Raw genomic sequence first — 26,742 nt, forward strand, 5'->3', positions numbered from 1 at the left:
ATGGGTTCATTAATTCCAGACAAGGATAGTGTGATGTTATTCATTTAGGCTTCTAGGAAAGTTAGCTGGACTCATTTTTAGATAAGCCCATCTAAAGTCTGTGGACTTCACTATAAGATAATCCAAAGTTATCTTTTCCCTTACATAAGCAAAAGTGGAAAACGATTTCAGGGAACACTTTTCATTTCTTACTTAACAGAAAAACACTCTTATTTTTCTTGTCTGACTATATTGTCTAGCCCACTCCTTTTCATCTTAATTACAAGAATTACTGATTCAAAGAACTTTCACTTGTACAGAACAATATAAGAGATGATCCATCTATAGAGATAGACCCAGGAAAATCAGAATATATAGAAAGTGTGTTTACACAAAATACTCCTATCTGGGCAACAAATGAAAGTATGTGGAAAGGACAACATTCAATCAATCTATAGTCTCATGTGGTTTGAAAATTTTGGAATTATAATAAACTAACTCTGAAATTGTTTTAGCTGAAATCTAGCCAATGGTTCCTTTTTATATTACTGGATTCATTGGGAGAATTATAAGCAATTTTCTATCATGGTTAGGAAATACAGCCTCTGAATGCACATTATTTCACCCATACCATTAAAAACTGAGCCTTGGGGGCGCCTGGGTGGCTCAGTGGGTTAAAGCCTCTGCCTTCAGCTCAGGTCATGATCCCAGGATCCTGGGATCGAGCCCCGCATCAGGCTCTTTGCTCGGCGGGGAGCCTGCTTCTCCATCTCTCTCTGCCTGCCTCTCTGCATACTTGTGATCTCTGTCTGTCAAATGAATAAATAAAATCTTTAAAAAAAAAAAAACTGAGCCTTGGTGAAAATTCTCCATTTTACCTTTCAAGTCTTTCTCCATTTAGCAGCTTCCTTACAACCATAAAAACACCAGGGAAAAGAGTGAGTAAAAAAAACAAAACAAAACAAAACAAAACAATTCAAAAAAAGATAGCTAGTTTATGGTCAAAACATCTGGGACAAAGTTGTCCAAAATATTGTCAAAGCTCCTCTGTTGACAATTCATTCCATTCTAGAGCCTTGTCAGACCTCCCAGATTCATTGACAGACTATTATATTCAGAATGGCTTTGAAAACTTAACAGCACTTAGAAATGCTCTTGAGACATCTAAAAATGTCTTTATTTAGGAAGGAACATATAACACCTGCCAAATTTGTAGGTTTGAAACCACTTCCAATAAGAATTAAAAGGCCCTCTTCCTCACTGAAATGGAACTATCAATATATGACTTGTCTGCTCATGAGAAATAGTGGGTTCTTGTCTCTGACGTCGCAATTTAGTTTAAAATCACTTTCATGATGACAGGGTACATGATGATGTTAAAACGATAAAGATGACAGTCTAATCTTCAAAGATCACTGATCATTGATAAAAGATTAAATAATGTAAACATCTGAAGTGCCAGATTATCAGCTGCTTGGCAAACTCAGTATTGAAGTATGCTCAGACACTACTGATAAGTGAGAAATGATTTTCCTGTGTGTTAACGTAGAAACATCTCCTCCTCCAGGAGGGGCAGGTGAACTGTAATACCTCTGCATTTAAGATGTATATATAAATATATTTTCCCCCTCGGTTGTAATAAATATGTGTAAAATATTATTTAAACGACATACTGTAAAGTGCTCAAAATCATTGGTTTCCCTCAGAGTAATGCCCGATTGTTGTGAATTTTAATCATCCCTTTTTGGAATTCCAACTGATGTTAAATATACGTACAAGAATGATTAGACAGGCTGGTCCTATAAAACTCCAAATAAAGTTGTTTTCTGTGCTAAGCCAACATCTGAAAAGTAAATAACAAATCTATAAATATGTTTGTATGTACTTCACAGAGCAACATTTTCAATGATATATGAAGCATATTCAGAATCGTATTTCAAATAGTTATGAGATCATCTTCACTTACACTTTGGTGGTGCCATAATATCTATATCCTAATGAGGCTGAAAAGCCAACTACCACAGCGGGGCTGAGATAGCCAAAGATGTAGAAATTCTTGTGCAGAAAGCCCTTGTTGTAGATGACGCCCACAACGATGAGATAGAGGTGGATGCCTTCAATGCACATCCAGGCAAAGGCAGCTAAAAAGAAATAATGCAGCAGCCCGGCGATGATTGAACAGAAGAGCTAGAAATTGAGGAAAGAAAGAAATCGTAAGCAATGTTTGCTTTCCCATTAGCATAACACAAGATCCTGACTTTCTCCTTAAATTATGCCACTTGCTATAATGCCTGATCACGTTAAAATATCCTCTCATCAAATGCCCATTTTTTAAGATGTACCACTTCCAGCTGAGTTTCATCAGTGTGAAGCATCAGTTGCGAAGAAGTCGTGCAATAGAGCTAAGTGACTGCTCTTGTCCAGAGAGTTCTGCTTTTATGCATTTCTGTCATGGGAGGAGTTGTGGGTTGGTCACAGGTTCACCATGATATCTTAGTGAATATGTTGTGATTTAAGTTAATTTCTGTTTTGGAGATGCCTTTACTCTCCTTAATTCTGTTCATGCTCAAAGAATGAAAATTATTGCTTAAACTGTGGTAAATGAACTATAATAAGTATCTTGATTATTGTGGCAAACATTAAGTTTATAAAAGAGATGAATGATGATACATAGTTTACAAAAATATCCATTATGGAGTCGCTTTAAGTTATAAGATCATCAGGTAAATTTGAGATGGAGTTCAGTTAAATATTATTTATTAGTACTTATTTCCCACATAGAATTGGAATTAGGCCTTTAAGAAAGAACAGAGAAAGAAATACAGTTACCCACTTTTGTAATAATAGAAGTAATAGTATAAAAAGATGGAAAGAGAACACAATACGCCCTTACACACCTACTGCTCTAATAAAAAAGAGTACAATCCAAGCATAATGAGATTATATACTAATATATATTGGGGAGTACCATATAATGTTGGGACCAGAGAGAGTGTTAGTGACCAAAATTGGGGAACTATTTTAATGAGGAACTGAGATTGAAATAGGACTTGAAAATGGGAAGAACTTGATAAGTGATAGATCTGAAAATAAGCACTCTAAGGAATAGTTTTGGGATAAGGGTAACAGGGAGATGAAACTGAGGGAAGAAACTGGCATTGGAGGATAATGGGTGGTATATAAAATTGGCAGGTGTTAGGCATACCCTTGCAAAATAAAAAAAAATATATATGAAATTTATAGTCTAGGGTATACTATTTAAAATGGATGTTTGGTGGCATCTACATCAGAAAAAGCCTTTGGTAACTAGGCATTAGTGTCGTTGTTTGACAGATTTCTAGCAGGGATGGAAATATGGAGGAAATATAATGTCTTGTGGCCCCGAGGATACACTTCTCTAGTCTCTATCTGCATGGAGGGCAACTGATCAGGAGCTCTAGCTGCTGTGTTCATCTTTCCCACAGGCTGCTGCTACACAGAGAAGTCCTCCACCACGTGTCTCTGGCTCAAGGTCTTCTCCAAGGACTCCTTGCAACCATGCCGAGCTTTCCTGAGAACCGTACTGTTGTGTCAAAGCTCCCACCTACACTTGTCTTTTCTTCCTTCTCTCCTTTACTCGGGGTCAGACCTGCATCTCGGTGAGATGGCTCTCCAAGTCCCTCTCTTCCCATGATCTCTCAGCCATTTTGCCTGATTAATTTATTGCGTGTTGAATCCCATTTGAATGTCTGCTTCTAGGAGGACCCAGACTAACACAATATAGAGATTGTTTGGTAAGGTCCTCCATTAGTGACGGGGGTAGAAATAAGCAGCAATGGCCACAGTCGCCAAACTATGGAAAGAACCAAGATGCCCTTCAACGGATGAATGGATAAGGAAGATGTGGTCCATATACACTATGGAGTATTATGCCTCCATCAGAAAGAACGAATATCCAACTTTTGTAGCAACATGGACGGGACTGGAAGAGATTATGCTGAGTGAAATCAGTCAAGCAGAGAGAGTCAATTATCATATGGTTTCACTCATTTGTGGAGCATAACCAATAGCATGGAGGACAAGGGGCGTTAGAGAGTAGTAGGGAATTTGGGTAAATTGGAAGGGGAGGTGAACCATGAGAGACTATGGACTCTGAAAAACAGTCTGAGGGGTTTGAAGTGGCGGGGGGGTGGGAGGTTGGGGTACCAGGTGGTGGGTATTATAGAGGGCACAGCTTGCATGGAGCACTGGGTGTGGTGAAAAAATAATGAATACTGTTTTTCTGAAAATAAATAAATTGGGAAAAAAAAAAAAAAAAAAGAAATAGGTAGTTAGGAAAGTGCAGTGACTCGGTGGAGCCAACTTGTTACATTTACAGCCTGTGAACCCACTGCTTTTACAGTCAGTCCTGTGTTAAGACAAACTTTTTCTCATTCTCTTTGCCCCATCTGCCTCTGTTTAATACCCGCATAAAAAAAAAAAAACAAAAAAAAAACAAAAAAGGCTATTTCTTCAGTTTGTTGCTAAGTTTTCATTTATTCCAATGATTCATCATAATAAGGGACATCGTGCTTCATGGAACTGTGACAGACAGGTTTTAGATATGGTAGCATTAGCAAACTTGGAAAAGACTTAGGAACAAAGTAGATGGTATGTTTGCCCATTAAGCTCTTAATTATAATTCATGATTCTATGACATATATATTTAGGAAAGTACAAATTTAGAAAACAAAATAGAGAGTAAGGGAGATCTACATACCTTATTAGTATTTGTATTGATCCCAACAAGAAAAACTAGTTCAGCAAGGAACAGGTTACAGCAGAGATTTTTGTGAATTGTTGTTCTGGTGCTTTGAATTTCACTGAAGAACCAGAAGGTAAAAATGCATATGGAAAGGCAAATCAGTGAAATAATTATTCCTAGTTGAGTGATCCTTGTAAGAATATTATAATCTTTAATACCCTAAGGGAAAATAATAATAAAGTTGTTAAGAGAATAACTCAGTAACTTGTCAAAGGAACTACAACATATAATGAACTTCTTTTTTTGGTGAAACATTAATCAAAATGTTCATAAAATGTAAAAATACAAATGTGCATTTAGATGAGAAAAATTCTGTGCCTTTGAAAATGCTCAATATTCCGAGAAATCTGATATAAATCATGTAGCACTTAAAAAGTTCTGTAATTAGTGCTTTTTTTCCTGGGCATAGTATATATTAGTATATGGTTTAACAATGTTATCGTCATCAGTTTCCTGATATTAGAAAGGCAATTCATTATTGTAATGTGAAAATGGTTAATTAAAACAGATTTATCAGTGGTAATAACAAGTCTTATTTCCATGCAGCAATTCATCTAAAACACATTAAACAAAGGTATCAGAAATGCTGAATATATAGAATATCAAAACAGTCAAGTTGAGAGACTTGGAAATGGGAAAAGTTGGTTTTATTCTAACCAGATGAATATTTATATCTTATATAGAGAGCAGAGGCTTCTTTACTTACTTAACATTCAGGAAAAAAGTCTTTATGAATGACATTATGGTTAGGCAGATTTATTTGGTCACTTTATATATTTGATAGATTCTCAATAGACATGGAAATGAACTTGTAATTTAACGAAGATTATGATACAGTGATATCAAATAAGAAACTCTATAGTGTAAAAGAAAGATATTACTGATGCGAAATGCATAGCATGGACCTATTCGCTATAGAAGAGATCTGTGTTTAAAAACCTTGTACAGTTCTACATTATTAAAACATTGTAATAGTTATAAATATGCTAATACTTATTGACCAGGTTTCAAATATTTTTAACTAATTTGTAATTGGTAAAAATAAACTTTCAAAACAAAGGCAATGGCCCTTAGAGAGCATGATACATTAAAATGTATAAGTGGTTTTTAGAAGCAACATTAAAAATTAAGAGTCAGTGGATAGGTATTTAATGCATAACCCACCAGCTATCATAGACTAGATAAGTCCCAGGCAAAAAATTACCTAAAATCCAGTCTAAATATGTCAAATAAGACAGGTAAGAAAGCAAAGACTAAAAAAAGATAGTTTGGAGGTTTTATCAGTTAAATATATTTGCACCCAAAGAAACATAAAAAATTAATTCTCTTGACTGATATAAACACACATAAAAAGAAAACAAGCAGGTTTATAAATATAGAATGATGGAAAATCATCTTACGATGGAAGAACCAGAAGACATCAGAATTGCAAAATGTGTCAGGTGGTTACAGCGGCATGAGGTGTGGGTCTCATTTGAGGACATGAGCTCACAGCCCTCCAAAGACCAGTTGCCATTCATGGTATCAGGCGAGTAGCTCCAAAATGCACACTGGCTCCTATATTTATCTGTGGTCTGAAAAAGAGACATTTTACTGATGGAAAAAAGAGAAAGAATTATATATATGGTATCATATTTCTCATATATGAAATACCATTTTGCATATCAATATAATTACAACCATGCCTAAAACGTACAACACAAAATCAATGCTAATAAATGAGTACCGGTGTTCTGTGGAAGAACCGAAGTTATTGCAACAATGCTATACTTTATCAATTCCTCTGCCACAAAGTTGTGAGAATTATGTATTATCAAATGAGATCATTTAGCATAGTGCAAGACACCTAATTACCATACAATCTTTATTTGATAAATGTTTACAGAGAATACGCTGGATATTAGTCATTGACCCAAGTACTAAAAATACAACATTGAACAAAACAGAAAAAGTATGTGTGCCACTGATTTTAGATTCCCATGAGATGAGAAATTATTAAAAAAGAAAAATAAACCAGGGGAAGGAGAACGTAGTTGAGACTGGTCAGAGGAGGACTTTCTTAGGAGATGCTACTAAAGGAAATATCTCAACGAAGTTAGAGAGAGAGAGAATAAACCCTAGGACTTGGGAACAGAAGGTTCTGTATGGAATGGAAAATAGAAAAGCTCTGAGGCTGGATAGGAATATTCCAGAAACCCTGGAAACCAGTATAGTTTGTGAATGAGATAATGAGCAGTTGAAGACAAGATCAGAGATAGGGTCTGCTTGCGTAGACTGCAGGACGGTTGTTTTATAGATAAACTTCTCTTTACCACATATTTATATTAAGTGATCATAGCATAATATTATGAAAACGACTTTTAATATTCCTTTGAGGTAATGGAGAACTATATACTAATTGGTGAAATTGCAAATAAATTCAGGAAACTGAAGGTGTTAGCTTCTATTTTTTTTAGGAAAACAATGGGATCCAGAATTTATTCTCAGAAAGAGGGAAACCATGCAGTAGGTAGGTCTGTTGTCAAAAGAAAACGATAAAATTTCACAGTGGTTGTTAATTTGAATGGGAAAAAGATTTGAACAGAGAAGAAGATTAAGGATAATCCAATTTTCACATGAATTTTGCTGAAGAATTTTTATCTAAATGTGTGTTGTATCTTGTTTCGTGATTGTATCAGAGACTGGTGAAGTAGGTCGTTATATTTTTTCTAAGTGCAACCTATATTTAGGAGAAAAACAGTCCTAGGTATATGTACATCCAACTCGTGACTAAGAACCAAGGTGTGAAATGTATTCACTTAAAAGATGTAAATTTGGGAGTTACTACTTTGCTAGGCAAAGATAGGAATTAGAAATATATTGGAATACAGTCCTTCTGTTGGCTATTGTTTCGATCCAATAAAAGTGAGACTGTGGAGTTGCCCCTGGCAGTAGTCCTTTTCGACTGTTGTCCCCTGCTCCCAATCTCTTGCAGCTTAACAACAACAACAAAATAGAAATATATTGGAAGAAAATTATCACTGACTTGGAGTCAGTGACTTGGCGTCGTGACTTGGCATCTCTTTAGCTGCCACTAGCAAAAACTGCAGAAAACCCATCAGAGCATGTGAAAGAACAACGTTTTGATTCTAGTGTCAGAAGGTCAGTTGGCACCTAAAAATGTCTGTTTCTTTTCCATTCTTAAGACATTTCACACCTTCTTCTGAACATAATGCCTACCAATGTTTAGGTTTGAGCTACTATTTTCTTGGATCTTCTATGCCTTTAGCTTCTCTCTACGTTAGATGTCTCTGCAGTGACACATTTGTACTGTGTGTCAGCATATCTGTGCTTTTAGTTCTCTTCTTCCCCCATAAACGTGCAAATACAATTGCCCAGCTTCAAGGCTCTTCAAATGGAGCATCAGAGGTACTTTTTCATCGTGTACTAGGACTGAAATTCTGTTGAAAATCCAAGAAACCATCAACCGTAAAAGAGCAGTAAATGATCTATGATCTTTAGTTTTCACATTCATTTTTAGGTATATAAAAAAACCAAATACTTAGTACTTTCTAATGTTTATTATGATGGAGTTTTAATTACATATGAGCTTGAAAAAGATTTTGAATAACAGTAAAGGAATAAAATGTTCTCAGCTAATTTCTTTATGAAATACTGTAAACTTCTCTGTGATTATATTTTAATCAGCATTTCAGTCCCTGCAAATATTATTTTAAATGGCAATTAGTAATCAGACAACTCTGTCATTACACAAATGACATTTATCTCTTTGGCTCTGATACATTTTTATAACTCATTACTAAAAGGTATGGAGACTTCCAAAGTGAACAATGTAATGACAAATAAAATTGAAATACAGGTTAATTTCAGAAAATCAAATGTGCAGAGTTCCTTGATATTTACCAGAAAGATAACAGAGCATGGAAAGTGCAAAAATATTTTATAGAAAAATTAGTTGAAACTACTTTACTCTTTCAATTTTTAAACTCAAGAATTCACATACAATTAAAGTGCCACAATGAAAAAAAGTTCACTTTTCTGAATGGTTCACACTCATAACCAATAGTTATTAGAAAAACAGCTTACCTTCATGTGACTTAATGTAAATGTTACTTTTTCAAGTTCATACAGCGTGGGTGGGTTTGAGCTTATTGAGACTGAAATCACTGAAGAAATGACTCTTTCCTCCTCTTCAGAATTATCAGAACTTTGAGGTTCCAATATGAAGTTGTCAGATGATGAAAACAAGGGACCGATACTCTTATAATATAAAAATGCAACTGCAACATTGCCTATCAATCAAATAAGTGTATTTAGTGAAATTCTTATAAAACAAAAGTATATTTAGGCTCTCAAAATAAACATAAAAATTGAACAAAGTTTTTTACTCTAAGGAAGTCAGACGAATACCTAGAAACTAAAATGTGGGTCATAATAAGTGCATGTCTATATAATCAAATCATACTAAGACATATTCCCTGACCTCCATGACTCTGAAACTAATCATGGACAGTAGCATCCCCTTTGAACAACCTATATTTAGGAGAAAAACAGTCCTAGATAAATGTATATCCAACTCATGACTAAGAACCAAGGTGTGAAATGTATTCACTTAAAAGATTAAAATTTGGAGTTACTACTTTGCTAGGCAAAGATGGGAATTAGAAATATATTGGAAGAAAATTATCACTGACTTGGAGTATTAAGGAAGTTGAGAATTAAAGAAGTTGTTAGATGCCACTGAGTTTCACTTCATGCCGACTGAAATGTTTCCTATTTAATATTGATGACATATAGTTATATAGTTATGCAGTCTCAAGGTAGGAAATTTACTGCCTTGCCAGACAGCTATTTATCTGTGCCCCTGACACTCCTCAAATGCAGTAAATCAGCATATAACCCAGTACTAGAAATGCAATCTGATCAGTACAGATTATCACGTGACTATTTTTCCCTTAGCCTAGATATTACACCTATATCAATGGATCTCAAATTATCTTGGTTTTTGAAGCAGCTCCTTATTACTGATATTAAGTATGTGAACAACTCAAAATCTAGATCTATTGTCTTTTTAAAATTCCTGTCACCACTTAGGTCATACAGCTTCTCTATCTGTTGTACAGAATTACGGACACAGAATGTACAACTTCGCATTCAGAATTTACTCTTGGAATCAAAAACTCTGGTTTCAATCATTGTTCCTACTTGTGCGGCTATGGATAAACTGCTTGGAACTTCAGCTTCTTCACTTGTAAAATGATAATAGTAATACTCACTCTAGCTACTTAATGGGCTAAGGTGGAAACCAAATTAAATAATACATGAGTCTTTTGTAAAAGGTAAGGTGCTATATAGGACTATTGTTATGTTTTAAACTAGAAACATTATATATTTACTTTAGATTACTGACAACTTATAAAGAACTCTTTTATATTTGGTCCCTCAAATTTGGGAGACCAAAATAATGTGAAAGGCATAAATTCTTCAAAACCATAAATAAAATGTTGATTGTTATCATAAGAAACAAAGAACTGTGCCCTCTAGCGGCCATCTTGCATCACTGCGAGTCTGCACCTTATCTCAACAGGTCTGCCCAGAACCCCGGAGCGCCAAGTTCTGAGCCTGGTTTCATTTCCGCTGCAGCAAGGTGAAAGAAACCACCACGAGCCAAGAGAAACTGGTCAAACTGCTCAAGTGCACGTTGCTCTCCCAAAGAGGAGGGTGGTCCATAGAATGGCGCCAGGAGATGATTAAAAAAAACTCAGTTCTTAAAGGAGTTAGGGGTAAGCAGTATCTGTGATACTGAAGACGTATGTTCACACACTAAGGAACAGTGATCCACTTTAACAAGCCGCAAGTGCAGGCATTCTTGGCAGCGAACACGTTCACCATCCCAGGCCAGGCTGAGACAAAGCTGCTGACAGAAATGCTACCCGGTATGTTAAAACATCTTGGTGCAGACAGTCTGAGCAGCTTAAGAAGTTCCGTTAAAACTCTGCCCACACAATCTGTGGATGGAGGAGAACCACTTGCTACTGGAGAGGAGGAGGAGGGTAAAGTTCCAGATCTTGTGGAGAATTTTGAGGAAGCTTCCAAGAATGAAGCAAATTTAATTGAGTCAACTTCTGAAGACGATAAAAGTCAAAGAAGTTACTGGGAGCTGCTACTGTGTATTAGGACTGTTTTTTTTTTTCTTTTTTTTTTTAATTCTGTTCATGTCTCTGAGAAAATCCAGATTTCTAATATTTCTGAGCCCAAGCCCCTTGGACACTGCAACTCTTTTCAGTGTTTGCTTAGACACAATTTGTTCTTTGAAGCTAATTAAGCTGAAGAAGCCTGGGAATAACGGTTGAAACAAGGTTAATGAAAAAGAGAAAAAACAAACAAACAAAACCAACCCAAAACAAAGAACTGTGATACAAATCTGAGTCCTTCCACATGACACACATCACTCTAATAAATAATATTTTTTGATACTGCTGTGGTTATGTGACCTAGAAATTGCCTAAATGCATCATGTTCATATTTTCCATTGTCTTTAAAAAAGGTATCATGAGAAACATCGCTAAGAGATTGCTGAAATCTATGTATATTAGATAAGAGCATTTTCCTCAACCACCAGTTTAAGAAAACTTTTATCAAAGAAAGAAATGAAGTTATTGTAACATGGTTGGGCTAGTGACATTATGAAGACTCCCTGTGATAAGAACTAGCCCAGTCTTGGCTTGGACAGGCCAGGGCCTCAAGCAGGATCTGAAAACCTCTAAGGTCAACTTGACTCAGTCCAGTGTATGAACCAGTTCATATCATGGCGACTTCTCAGAAGTTGCAGTAGGAGATGGTCCAAAATCAAACGAAACCCCCAAAAGATAAGATAGATCTCTTAAGTCTACTAATCATTCCTGTCTTTTCTCAAGGAAGATATTTAACATCAAATTTTTGACTTTGGGTAAAATGTGATTCTTGCTGCATAGAATACTACAAAATCCCTTCTTGGTTTGGTTCTGAGTATTGTTTCAGTATTTGTCCATTCTCATCATTTGAACCTCTTCTAATTCCCATGACTTCTCACTAATTCTTGGCCTGATTTAGCTTTTAACTCTCTTATCAGATATGTATCTTCATTCAATAAATGAGGGATTTATTTGCTAATGACAGGAAATAAAATTCAGTCTTTAAAAAAAGATGAAAAATCCACCTGTTCTTCCATGGACCTCCCTTATTTTCCTTATAATGACACTATACACATTTTTAACTTGAAGCCTATGTTTTATTAGTGATTTTTTTTTTGGTAAATGAATAATCACATGTAGACACCATAAAGCAGATTTTATCAGTTTGTTAGACTTGCCCTTATTTTTAAGATACAACCTTAAGGGAGCACCTGGGTGGCTCAGTGGGTTACAGCCTCTGCCTTCGGCTTAGGTCATGATCTCAGGGTCCTGGGATCAAGCCCCTCATCAAGCCCTTCATCAAGCCCCTCATCGAGCCCTGCACTGAGCCCTGCATTGAGCCTCGCATCGAGCCTCACATTGGGCTCTCTACTTAGCAGAGACCCTGCTTCCTCCTCTCTCTCTCTCTCTCTCTGCCTGCCTCTCTCCCCACTTGTGATCTCTGTCTGACAAACAAACAAATAAATAAATAAAATCTTTAAAAGAATAAAAAAGACACAACCTTAAGGAAATCAAATTTTCTATGATTCTTAACAGCTGACATTATGGTCACTCTCAAGTGTCAGAGTTTGCATGCGTGATCTTCAAATATAACAAGGCTATCATACATTCAGACGGGATCTCTTTGAGAAATTAATTCCATCATCTGTCAGTATAATGAGTATTTTCAGTGGTTTTATTCTCAACTTCTAAACACTACTCAAATTGTCTTAGAAATTTCAAAAGTTTAACATGATCTTTGGATTTGCTCCTAAATAGTTATATGTATGCATGGTTAATCAGAATACGATGTAATAGAGTAAAAGCCTTGGACTCAATGGTAGTATGGCTTAGTTATTTTTTTTTCTTTGTTTTGTGGCCATCTATTTCTTATTATTGTAAAAAAATGACAAGAAAGAATGAAGGGAATAATATCAATTGGTTAGAGAAAAAATCCCACATTAATGTTGTGCAAAAATTTTTTAAAGGATGTTCTTTTGAGAATGATGTGCAGAATATTAAAAAAATAAATACAATATAGCATTTATGAAATGATTTCTATACTAAAGATCATACTGTGTTATTATATATACTTTTCACTTACATTTATGACAGCCCACATATTCTTTGAAAACCTATTATAATTCATGTTTTACCTAGGTAGTATATTTTGACCTATTTGAGAATGATAACAATTCTGTTGGTAGAGATTTTTTTTCCTAAGTGCATTGTATTAAAAGACCACATAAATGGCTAAAATAGCTGCTTCCTTGTCCTTGATTAGGTGACAAGGAAAAGCTGGTCAGGTTGATTTCTTTGTTAACTTCCTCACTTCTAGTACTGGCTCTGTATTATTTGTTGATGTGCATGGAGAAAAATCCATTAACTTCATTGTGCCTTCATTCCATTATGCATAACGTGAGGAAATTAGGGTAGATAATCATCAAGTTGCCTGCTAGTATCATCATTCCATTTCCCAAGAAATCCTGCCTTTAGATGAGAAGATTACAGTAAAAAGATATGAAATGGCAAGTGGAAAAGAAATTGAGGCCAAAACACTAACTTTCTGTCTTCGGGAACATTGTTTGTCTTCCTCACACAATTACAAATTCAGCCTCCCAATGAGTAATATGAAGGGTTACTGAAGAAAGAATAGTAAAAGAATCCTATGCAAATTATAACACCTATAATTTCTATAAAAGATGGAATAAAATCACAACTGCTTTATATATTCCAGTAGAATCTCACCAATATCAGACAGCTTCAGAAATTGGGTACAAGACAAGAAGGCTATAGGTATCGTCAGCTAAAATTCTCACCATGTATTGACATCAGACTGAAAATCTCGAGCACAAAGACAGAAATCCTGTCTATAAACATCAAATGTGTTCTCTAGGAAACCACACGTTATATGTACATCAGATACAATCAAAGGCATGATAAGTATTTATTGCAAATTACTGACATATTGAATATAAGACTATTGGAGTCTTACCATTGGAATCATATGCAGCTTTCCTCTTTGGAAACACCTTTATATAATTTCCATCCACATTCATATAGGGATGAGTATGTGTGTTATGATATGAATCAAAAAAGAAAGTCTTGAGAGCTGAAATAAAACCATGAAAATCATAAATTCTCTGAAGTTACTTGAATCAGTCTATTTGTTTAATGAGGACAATTTTATTCATCATTGTTGTGTTTTATCCATCATTATTGTATTTCACCTTTTTTGGCAAGTAGAATGAGCATATTCTGAACATGCTTAAACGTTGTATCTTAAAAATCTGATTCAGGTTTTAACTTTTTTTATTTCACTTTATCACTCATGGTTTAATTTAATCTTTGTTGGATTAAGTAAAAGACAAAATACATATGTACACAAGGGAGCTATAAATTATAATTATTAAATCAAAGACAAGCGACCACCATGTCTTAGAGGATGGTATCTATAATAAAATTGACCATATAGGGAATGATTGAATTAAATTCTTGGATGATAATTTCCTTATCTGGGGTAGATCACCTTTTTTATTCAAGAGCATCTCAGAAATGCAGAGATCCTATATATTAGTCATAATGCTTGCTATTTTAATTTTGAGCAAGTGGTGAATTCTTGCATACTTACTGCTGCATAGTCAGATGTTACCCACACAATATCATATAGATGTATGCAATGATTATCAGAAAATGTTCTTTGTTTCCCAGAGCAACTTTATAGGAATCTTCAGTTTGATTCAAGATTATGAATGTTCTAAATATGAGATTGTATGAAGCAGGAAACATTCTAGTTTGCTAAGTTGATTGCTTCATATCAAAAAATCTATCTAGAAATATCTTTGGCCAAGGTAGATCCAAACAAGTCATGAGATGACTAACTTAAAATGACAAGGGAGTAATGTACCCTAAGCATTTGAATGCTAGACAGCTCAGCAATCAGACAAGGTGAAGATGGTAGGGAGAAGACCTTGCTTATGTATGAATACGTTTTTACTCATACTGCTTCATTTTACTTGTACTCCTTTTTACTCATACTTCATTCACATTATTCTTATAATGTGCATTGCCATTCATTTCCGCATTGATGAAACAGGTGCCAATTTAATTAACAGTATTTTAAATACTTTCTTTCCCTTTTGAGGATGGCCTGTTTGACAAACACCATTGTTATGAAATTGACCTTGGCTTCTCACCTATATCACTTGAACTAGTATTGAACTGAGTGGTCTTTTGGAAGTTCTGAGATATCCTCAAGGTAGCCTGTTCAGCAGCATGCATCAATTTTGTGAGATGAGTTCTTCTGAGATTCATAGATAACTTGTCCCAAACTATAAATGTGTCCTTTTGAACAAAATTATTCACAGTTTTTATAAATTCCTGTTAAAAAAAAAGTATGTCTTTTAAAAATGTTGGAATCCATGAATCACAGATGTAAGGAAAAATTTAAAGCTCAGTTATATTGAGTTAAAGCTCAGCATACTTACAGTAAGAGTTGAATTAGAAAGGGTGTCCTTGGCTGAATTCGTGCTATTCATGTCACCCAGTAATGGGGATGATTTAGCTAATATTTCTATATATGTAATTATATCCATTGGTGAAAGATCTTTCACAGAATTTCTGTAGATTTCTTGTAGTAAAGCCACAGGTTTCTGTATGTGTCTAAACTGTACAAAAATGAGTCCAGAAAAAAGAAACCGATTTAGAGCTCTATTGGATCTTTTTAAGAATAAAGATTGTATGTTAAATTTATTCTAAGTTTGGTTTTCTTGTGCTCTATGTTAATAAGTTATCAGACTACACCTAAACCATGACATGCAGCACTGAAACTTGAAATTATTTGCAAAAGGTTAGCAAATAAAAAGCATAGAAATTACTTTAGAAAAGAAACAGCGTGTTTGAATTAATAACTTTTAAAAATGCGCTTTTAAAAGTTATAATATATGATAATGTATTTTGATTTAGATTTCAATCAACCAGAGAAAAATTCTTTATAATGTGATAGATTGGAAATTTGCTCTTAGCTGACTGCTTGTCGTGTTGAGAATCACACTTTCAATCACATGACAATTTTGTGAATGTCCTACTTTATTTACTCTTTGAAATATTTCCTTTGAAGTACAAAATTTCCTGGCATTCACTATGTTTTCTTAGAATGTGGGAACTGGCCTGGGGTCAAAGTGTGTTTTTACTATTTTGTTCATCAACTTTCTTTATATGTTGAAAGCAAAATTTCCAATATACTAAACAGTGAAAAAATAATATGCACTAAGTATCTCAAAGTCTTCCTCAGGGACTTTGGGGATTTTCAAATTGGTCCTTTCTGTGACTCAAACTACCTAAATATGTATACGTAAATAGTTTTGACTCTACGTGAAGATCAGCTGGTTGCTCTTCTATTTAAAATGTGATGTAGGAAGGATTTTAATGGAAACTAAAATGTCAAAATACAATAAATTCTTAATCTAACTAGTTTACTTACTTTTTTTACCATTCTATCAATATTTGCAGCAATACAGGCATTATCTAGATGGCAGTTCGCACTCACATTTTCTGTAAAAAAAGAAAATGGGTCATATAAAAAACCTAGTAAGTTTTTTAAAATATTTTTTTCCTGGGGCAACTGGGTGACTCTGCCAGTTAAGCATCTGCCTTTCCGCCTAGGTCATGATCCCAGTGTGGATCTACCCCAGCATCGGACTCCCTGGTTCTCCTCCTACCTGTCACCCAGCTCATGCTCGCACTCACTCTCTCTCAAATAAATAAATGAAATATTTTTTCCTAAGATGATTATATTGATTCTAATAATTTTATTCCTTTATTTAAATATTTAAAACACATTCTTAACACTTGAGTTTTATTTTCTGTTTTACTCATTAATATTTATTAGCTTCTCATTATTTTAAAATATGATTCATAATAAAATCACAATGTTTATTTTTATTCATTTATTTGTCCATATTTATTTTCATTTGTTATTATTTTTATTCATTAAGATGCACAATATTTTATGGGAAATGGAAGACTGTAGTTACCCTACATGTTAACTACCTGTGTTAACCGCATAAAACATACGGTCTACCTCTTCCATTAAATGAAACGATAACTTTTCTCATTTCATTTTATAGATAATAAAAGAATACTGGCAGTTTTTAGAAGATGTAGTTCTTTGTACACTTTACTATTGTGTAGCATTATATTTTATATAGCTTTTCAATATTACATAAAATGTAATCATGTAACTTACCTTGGCAGTGCGTGCCATCATTAGGCATGAACTGTGATTTCCCTGTGGATGTCTGATAACCTTCCTTGCAGGAGCAATTATACCCACCAACCACGTTTTCACACACTGCATGATCTCCACAGGCAGCTGATTCACTGCACTCATCTATATCTGGAAATATTTGGAAAATTAAATTTTTTATTTAGTACTTACACAATTGCTACCTTGCTGATACAGTTATATATGGTTAGTGATTTCATATTAAATTTTATAAGAAAGTAAAGAAAATCCCATGATTTGGAAAATGACAGAGCAAACTCAGCTGCATATATTTATTTTAAACCCCGATTTGGCCAATCCATTTTGAAAGTGAATTTAAAAATGTCATTCATGGACCAAACTCTTGAATTATTTTCTGAGTATAATTATTCATCCATAAAGTCATTAAAATAATTTCCATCATTGACAATTTAACATTTAATCTTAATTTAATAAAGACCCAGTTTTTAAAAAAGATTTTATTTATTTATTTGAGAAAGAGAGAACACAGAGGGAGAGTAAGAGGAAGAAGCAGGCTCCCCATTGAGCAGGAAGCCCAATGCGGGGCTCAATCCCATGACCCTGAGATCAGGCCCTGAACTGAAGGCAAACACTTAACCGACTGAGCAACCCAGGTGCCCCTAAAGACCCAATTTTAAAAATACATCTACAATTCTTTGTTTTCTACTACTAAACTAAATGGATTGTAACAATCCAGTTTAATCTGGATGATAAAAAAAAGTAACTCATTTTTTCCCCAAAGCTTCATTTTTGCATGTAAGTTATCCTAAAAATTAGCAAAATGTATGATTCAACTCTCTTAAAATTTTACCACAACTTAGTACTTTTTGTCCAAGTTATATTTTACTATGATTCTGAATACACAGTCATCAGAGATAAAGTAACAAATTGTACAGAATTAAGTCTTAGATTTTCAGTAGCCATATATCAAAGTCACAGTAAAAATGTTAGGTTTTAAGCTCACATAATTTATATTCTTAATTTAAAATTTTACATATTGCAGTGAAATATGTCTTAAAGTTAAAAATATAGTATAAATACTCTGCCAATAGGCAGAGTTCCAATAGGGAATGATTCCAGGTAACTAAAGAGTCCAGATCATTACCTTAAGCTAATGCAAAGATTTTTGTGTTCCCAGCCTGGCTCTGACATCTTAGAGATACTCTATGTCAGATTAATGACTAAATCTGTAATTATAAGTATAAAATTTGATTTTTTAAAAAACGAATAGAGTGCCACAATACTGTTTGCCATAAAAAAGGGGGAGTAATCAAAGTCCAACTTAAAAGGTCACTTAGCTAGTTATCTTAGAAGTAGTTGATCCTAATTTTTCCCTTCAAAAATGCAGTGAAGGCACAGAGTAACATTAAAATTCAAACCACCAAAACCTGAAACTGACAGTAAGTCTCTTGGTAGTTCTTGAAGACATGTCCATTAGCTAGAAAGGGAATGGTACTAGATTTAAGAAGACAATTCATAGGCTGGAAAAAAGGGTAGAAAAACTCTTTGTTCTTCTGCCAAGCCTATATATTCATAATCTGTACTCTTCAGAGATCCATCCTCTTCCTCTCTTTTCTGTATATGTGTGTTTAGAGACTACACACACACACACACACACACACACACGGAAAATAAAGTAGTATATAGTAGTATATAGCATGTACTATACCCAGTGGTATACTGTATCTAAATGGGGATAACACCCCAATGAAGATGTTAACAGAAATAAAATGTTCTGTTTATGATATCAACGGAACATTTTATTTCATGGATATGAAGCTTGTATTTTCTGAATGCCCATGTTTCCTATTTTTAGATGCCTTATTTGCTAACAGGAAATGAGATATTGATTTCTCTCAATTTTAAAATTATTTGAAGGTGCAGACATTGTCCCAAACCCATCTCTAAGCAACATAAATAGCTTTCTTTTTAAAAGATTTTTATTTATTTATTTGACAGAGAGAGAGAGCACAGGCAGGAGGAGTGGGAGAGGGAGAAGCAGGCTCCCTGCTGTGGGGTTCAATCCCAGGACCCTAGGATCATGACCTGAGCCGAAGGCAGACACTTAACAGCTAAGCCACCCAGGAGCCCCAGGAACATACAAATCTGGGCAAACTTAATGTCCATCCTCTCTCTCTTTTGTGTTTTGGACACAGGGTATATAGTCTTGGTCCTCGTAACCGACTGTGTTTCAGTTCTTCTCTGTGTGTCCTCCACACCCATAGTGCTTGTTGGGTTTCTGCTCTAGTTCAAGCCTTCCTACCACCAGTCACTTAGCCAGTTACTATCCCAGAATGTCAGCGTTGGACCAAGTAGGGTATTTCAACATCTGAATTCACCAAGTGACAAAATGGTAATCTGTAAAAAGAAAATAAGGAGGTAGTCTCCTGGGAGACCAACATTCAAAATGAGGATTATGTAAATTTTTATATTCTGACTCCAAATGTTATATGAGAATATTAATTAACCTACCAAAGTAATGTTTTTCAAATCTTAATTATCCCATCAAAGCCATGTTTTCCAAATTGTTTGGACTTTTCTGGCTTATACTTTTTGATTTTATAACTTTTTACTCAAATGTGGAAGTAAGGTTTGCTGAATTTGATGTTGTTCTCACTCTGTGCCTTAGTAGTAGGGTTCACTGAATCTAACCTAGTAAGGGAGTGTCTAACTACCACACTGGCTCTGTGCCCCTACTTTGGTTAGCTTATCACTCTATGCCCCTTGCTACCTAGTAATATAGAGAGAATCATAAAATATTGAAAGAGTATGCCATGTTCAAATGAGATGCAACCGGCTTACCAAAATGAACATGACCGCTGTTTTGCAGCAAGATCTATACCCACTTCTCCGGCAATCTCTTGCAGGGCCTCATTAGCTGGGATCTAATAAAAACACTGTGTATCCTTCTTCTTACATGTAAAAGACCCGTAGAAGATTTTAATTCAAATTCTAGTTATAATACTCATTAGCCTTGTGACTTTACGTAATACTATACAAATACCTTTTATCTCAAAAGAATGCTATTTTATAACAAAGAGGAAATGGATGTGAAGGTGTTTTGAAGTTGTGCCCAAGATGTAATAGGTACAGTTATTCTATTCATACTTTGTGTTTTCTTAATAGCAGGAGCCCCGTGAATATGTAAGTTTGGAGAAAACAGATTGATAATGAGTGTCTCATTAGATTGCTACATCTTAGTACTCCCCGGAGATGTAAAAGAGGAAAAGAACCCCTACCACATTTTAATAAAAGTTAAATTGCTCTTCTGCAATTATTTCAGTGCGGCTAGAACTGACATACCTATTTAATAACTGATCCACTTTTTCTACCACCAACCTAACACTCAGCTTAATACTAATAACTTGATTTTGCCGAACGTAAGCACATCATAACAGTCATTTACTTGTTTTGCACATCAAAATATTCACTTGCTCCTTTTTCATTAGTAAGGTTATGCTGGTTTTTCATGTCTACAATGTGCCGGCCCAGCAGTAGTTCATCATAATCTTCTTTCAGAACATGATCCTATGATTGTTTTGATTCTTATCATTTTCATCAATAACTGAATTGTCTAATGTTTAACTCACAGACTGTGAAAAAAGATAACATGTGCAATTACTGAGAGTAATTTGCAAAGACAAAATTGGACGTTAATATTATTCAAAGCCAGAAAAAAAAATCTGAAATGATCAGTGTAGCCAAGTCAATAGGACATAGAAAATTATAAGCAGTAAACACTGCTCTTCGGCACATGGTAAATGGGAAGGAGTTCTTGGGTTGTACTCATCTGGCCTTGGAAGAATTCACTGTCTTATTGGATACGTCGGTTTCCTCATTTGTGAAATGTGAATCTGGAACCATGTCTCTTGGGAATGAGGGAATCTGAAATTCTGTTTTACTGTAATTCCAAGGGAAAGCAAATGTTCAGGATGCTAAATTTCCCTCAAAACCTTCTGCAACAAAATTACCTTCTCTATGGACAATAGTATTTGAATATTGACTAAAGTAAAGAATTTTGCTTGGGTCATTTCTTGCCCTGAATTGGGGTTCTTAGAACATTGTCTTTTTATAGAAGTTCTTAATGAATATAATTACCAGACATGTCAAACTTAAGGATAAGCTAGACTTTCAAATCAGACGTGATACAGTACAAGGTGATTTACTAACATAAATGGAAACAGAATTATAGTTTTCTGCTCAAAGTCCCTGAAGATTATCATAATGCATAATGAAAATTACTATAGGACAAGAGAGGTTAAAAAAAAAAAAAACTAACTAAGGTTGTTCTGCTTCTCAAAAAAGCTTAATCCTTAAGGACAATAAAATTGGTGGGAAATAACCATTTTCCAGCGAATGAGTTTTCCAGTGAATAATCCATCAAACAAAACAGGTAGAAGCTGAAGGACTCAATATTGGGTGCTGGGTTTTAATATAGTTTTTGTGTTTACTGATTACTTAAAAAAGGGAATTAGCCAAAACTTAGGCCCATTCCACAGTATTTCAATAATAAAGGAATATTGGGAGACAGAGTCTGCAATTACAAATATGTTATACTTCCATAAAACTTTGGCATTCAATCATCTGTGTGTGTGTGTGTATTTTCTCTGTGTCTGTGATTCAATTTTTTTTTCTAATACAGGAATTCTCTACTTGTAGGGAACACAAACAGACAGAGAAATATAGCCTTTTGTGAATTGGGGCGTATTAAAAGTAAACACGCTCAGATGAAAAGACAGATGTGTTCCAGAGACAAGAGGGAGTGGAGAGCATCGTTAAAATTGTATTAAATTTAAATGATTTAGATGTTACAAGTTCTGTTTCTTCATTAACTGGAGCATTTCTAGTAAAGCTTAGAGAGCTCTCTAATTAGAACTTAACTAATAAAGGTAAAATGCATAACACACACACACACACACACAACACACACACACGTAACATTCCAAGAAGACTAGCAACAAGAGTAGGGGCTTGAGAAGAACAAATAGTGAGATATTACACATTTTCTGGACAGAGCTTCATAGATTACTTCCTGAATGTACTGTAAAGCAATATACTGTAAAACTTTTTGCTGAAAACACTAAAGATAAAATTTATCCTCCAACTCAAGGTGCCTGGGTGGCCTGGTCAGTTAAAGGTCTGCCTTTGGCTCAGGTCATGATCTCAGGGTCCTGGAATCTAGCTCCATGTCCGGCTCCTTACTCAGACAGAAGTCTGCTTCTCCCTCTCCCTCTGCCCCTCCCCACCCAGCTCATGCTCTCTCTCTCTTTCTCTCTCTATCAAATAAATAAAATACTGAAAAAAATATTATCCAACAAAAATTGTCCTATTTTCTCATATTTTAAATCCTTTATTCTCATGCAAAAACATGATCCACTGCATTTGTATGAATCAGATCAATGCCTAAGATTTAGACGGCCACACATTTTTGCCTCCCGTGGCTTTCCAGATACAAAACTGTGGTTCTAAACCTCTCTTTATCCTAAACATGTGAATCTGGAGTAGCCTGCACGTCCCTTGGCTATCAAATGAGAATACATTCTTTTTCTGTTTATATAGCAGAGTAAATGTTATGAAACCATAGGTACATGAGACAAGATATAGACATTTCATTGATAAAGTTTCTTTGAACATTGTCTCCTAACTTATCATGTGTTAATAATAACATTGTTAGGCTTCTCCTTCACTTACTGACGAGAATCTCAGTAGGGAACTAATCAAAGGCTTCAGTGTGATCTAAATTAACTTGGATATCTCTCTTTTATCTAACCATGTAAAGTAGAAGCAGCACATCACCCTTGTCCACGTTTCAGGCAGAGTCTTGAGTTATCTAGTCTCTTCTCCTGGCCAATGACTTCACTCTCAGGGCCTCAGTTCCTGTATGAATTCTGCAGATCACTATCAGCCATAATTAATTAAGCTAGTTGTTGGTAAATTGGACAGTTTTGTATAAACCATGATGAAGATGATTTTTAACTTGCTTTCAAAGTTCAAATCTTTGGTTTCGGGGAATTTGCCTCTGAAAATTGTTCAACTCTTTGAATTTCCTAAACAATCTTAATTTCTCAGACTATAATCCAAATTCTATAGGATCTGGTATATCAAATGCATGACCAAATTATAATAGAAGGACATTTAAAAACTTCTAGACACTCTCTTCGGATTCAGAGTGATATTTCACATAGGAATTTAGGGATGAAATTATTATCATCCCAGAGGACATTTTAGTAAACCTGACATGATTTTCTAAATAGGACCCTATTTTGAAACTACAGACATTAGTTTTTCTGAACATTAGTAGTTACATTTAATGCAGACCTTAATAAATAATTCTAAAAGCACTGGAACAATTTTTTTATAACTAATGCCTTTCTGAATATTTTCCAAGAAAATGTAGAGCCCATCTCAGAGTGCATGTCTATAAAAGCATCAATATCTTGCCATACAAATGATATATATATATTTTTTAGATTTTATTTATTTATTTGACAGAGAGAGATCACAAGTAGGCAGAGAGGCAGGCAGAGAGAGAGAGAGGAGGAAGCAGGCTCCCCGCTGAGCAGAGAGCCCGATGCGGGACTCGATCCCAGGACCCTGAGATCATGACCCGAGACGAAGGCAGCGGCCTTAACCCACTGAGCCACCCAGGCGCCCCACAAATGATATTTTTTTTGAGTCAACCTATTAAAGTGTAAATATTTATTCTGTTGTTTGTCACCATGCTAGATCACATACTTTCATGATTTTTTTTCCTTGTAAACTGCTTGATTTTCTCCCCCCAAGTATTTTCGTTATATCCTTAGATAAATATTCCATAGTAACTGATTATACAGCATTAGAGAATGAAAGGAATTGAGGAACTTACTAAAAACTGCACAACTAGGGTACACTCAAGGGTAGGTAGAATTTGGTTCAGATAATATTTCATCTCTGGAGGTAAGAAGCAGCAAGAGATCGGTACAAATTTAAGTTAGGTGGTCAAACTTACCTTTGCAGATGGTTCCATCATTAGTGATGAACCTGTCCTTGTTACTGCTGGATCTGAAACCGGAGACGCACATACAGTAGTAACTTCCCTCTGTGTTAGTGCAGTTGGCATTTTCACCACAGGGCTGGGTCAAATTTCCACATTCGTTATCATCTGTGGACATATCAATTTAAGACATTATTTTTATATAACTGAGATTTAATTTCTAGCATTTTCCACCAGTATTTGGGAACTGCGACTGTTAAACAGTTTAAGGTAATGCGATGTCAATATTTAGGAACGGTTAACAGTACAATCTACATTCCACACTTTTCTCATTTTTATTTATAATGTGACACTTCCTTTGTAGTTGCAAAGCAAAACAGAATCTCTTACTTCTGAAAATACTGAGCATGATTATTGAACCTATTCCAAATTTCATGTGTAATTTAATAATAATAATGTCAATACATCATACTTCTTTGTAAATTTACAATACTCTCTAGTCAAAAGCATACCATAAGTTAAAACATCAGAGATTACAAATTGACATGCTCTAATCATGTACCATTTATTTTTATTATTTATTCCCTAGAAGAATTTTGCAACACTAGGTCGACACCTCTTCACTTATTAATGAATTTATTCACTTATTAATGAATTTATTCATTGAATACTATGTGTGTTTTATTGTCCTATAGAAGAGCATACAAAAAAAACTTATATCATGGTCCAGGGTCCTTACCTTCTATTCTTGTAATACAATTTAACAAAAAATATATAGGTTCACAAGCCCTTTAAAAAATCAGAAAGAAATTTATACTACCTGTCAAGTAAATAAAACAGAAAACAAGGGCTTTTCAGATGGGATCATAATGGACTGGAGGAGAGAGAGAATATTTTTAGGTGACATTAAATCTTATGGGTTGCATTACATCTTGCAAAAAGATATGTTCAAGTCCTAATCCTGTGTCTTGTGAGTAGAGGTCCCTTAGAAATGGGACCTTTGCAGATGTAATCAAGTTAAGATGACGTTACACTGAATTAGTCGGGCCCTAATCCAGTGGCTGGTATCCTTGTGGATATGGTATGGGAAATTTGGACATGAAGACACAGAGGGGAAGCCTACGTGGAAACAGAGGAGGCGCTGAAAGTGATGCAGCTGCCAGCCAAGGGACGCCATGAACAGAAGAGCTGGCAACCACTAAGGGTGAGAAAGAGACAAGAAAGGATTCTTCCCTAGACCCTTTGGAGGGAACATGACCCTTCCAACACCTTGATTTCAGACTTCTATCTTCCAGAACCAGGGAGGTTCTGGAACAACATTTGTGTTGTTTTGAGCCTCCAAGTTTGTGCTAGTTGTCAAGGCAGCCCTCAGAAACTAATGGACCCACGCTGGCCAATGCAGGATAGAGAAGCATTGGTTGGAGAGAAGAAAGGTCAGGAAAAGGAAGATAGAATGTTGAACAAAGATGCAAGCACAGGGTAACTGAAACACTTTTGAAGGTAGAGGGAAGCCAAATTGGGGAGCACAGAGAGAAACCATAGGGGAATCTCTCTAAAAACAAGTTCAAAAAATATCTTTAATTTTCATCCCCCGTTTTTATCAAACCAAGTTTAATTTCTCTTTAAGAACAAACGATATGATATTTAATTTGTACACAGGCTATTGCAGACATACAGTGGTAACGAAGAGTTGGAGATTTTCCTGAATGTTTTATAAATATGAATTCATCGGATCCTTACATAAGCTCCAGGAAGAAGGTACCATTGTTACCCCCTCTACTGCTGAAGAAAAGAAGGAATAGAGAGAAAAAAGTAACTTGCCAATATCACACAGCTAGTTACAGAGCCAGGTAGTTTGGTTCCAAAGCCTGTTCTCTTAACTGTTGCCTCCTGCTGCTTCTGTGAGAATTATTTTAAAATGCCAAAATGTATAATAAGATCTTATCAAATGAATTATGAGTCTATTTTGGGAAATGGAAAGATATTGAAGTAGTGATTTCAGAAGGAAAATCTTTATTTTCCACACTTTAGTTGCATTCTTTTTTTTTTTAATTTTAATTTGAGAGAGACAGAGAGAGCCCTCAATGGGGGAGGGGCAGAAGGAGAGGGACAAGGAGAATCCCTGCCAATGGGGCTTGATCCCATGATTCTGAGATCATGATCTGAGCTTAACTAACTGAACCACCCAGGCACCCAGACACAGAATTTAGAAAAATTCTATTTTTAACTTAAGTTTTATTTCCACTTACTCATTTGCAAACACTAAGGATATATGTGTAGACATTAACATATGGTAGAAACTAGGGGTGAATTCCTCTCTTTTTTCAAAAATGACTATGGACAGGTAAGATAAGATTTTCAAGCTAAGTGCTTTAAATGTATTTAAACATGTTAGAGCTCAGTACAATAAAAAGATTATTTACTGCTATAGTCAGAGACCAAGATTAGTGTTTCAGGCATCCTGACACAATGGTTCAGGGACCCAGGCTCTTGCCATCTAATGGCTCCACCACCCATTGGGTCTCCAGGCTCTCTGTATTGATCCAGGTAGGGAGTTAGGGTAGAATGG

At 35.1% G+C, this 26,742-nt stretch overlaps 1 protein-coding gene and 1 pseudogene across 1 annotated transcript in view; one reads left to right on the forward strand and one right to left on the reverse strand.

Annotated features, from left to right (window-relative positions):
* ADGRL4 (adhesion G protein-coupled receptor L4) overlaps positions 1-26,742 on the reverse strand; it is a 110,343-nt gene that overhangs the window by 28,267 nt on the left and 55,334 nt on the right. The window contains exons 3-13 of the mRNA XM_044238532.1: positions 24,189-24,341; positions 17,162-17,311; positions 16,397-16,467; positions 15,402-15,581; positions 15,111-15,294; positions 13,910-14,026; positions 8,849-9,054; positions 6,163-6,336; positions 4,718-4,921; positions 1,946-2,166; positions 1,756-1,822 (exon numbers count right to left, since the gene is read on the reverse strand). Coding sequence (XP_044094467.1) covers positions 1,756-1,822; positions 1,946-2,166; positions 4,718-4,921; positions 6,163-6,336; positions 8,849-9,054; positions 13,910-14,026; positions 15,111-15,294; positions 15,402-15,581; positions 16,397-16,467; positions 17,162-17,311; positions 24,189-24,341 — 1,727 coding nt within the window. The remainder of the gene's footprint in view (positions 1-1,755; positions 1,823-1,945; positions 2,167-4,717; positions 4,922-6,162; positions 6,337-8,848; positions 9,055-13,909; positions 14,027-15,110; positions 15,295-15,401; positions 15,582-16,396; positions 16,468-17,161; positions 17,312-24,188; positions 24,342-26,742) is intronic.
* LOC122898518 lies at positions 9,675-12,515 on the forward strand (annotated as a pseudogene).

The sequence above is a fragment of the Neovison vison genome, chromosome 2, assembly GCF_020171115.1.
Source record: "Neovison vison isolate M4711 chromosome 2, ASM_NN_V1, whole genome shotgun sequence".
Lineage (NCBI taxonomy): Eukaryota > Metazoa > Chordata > Mammalia > Carnivora > Mustelidae > Neogale > Neogale vison.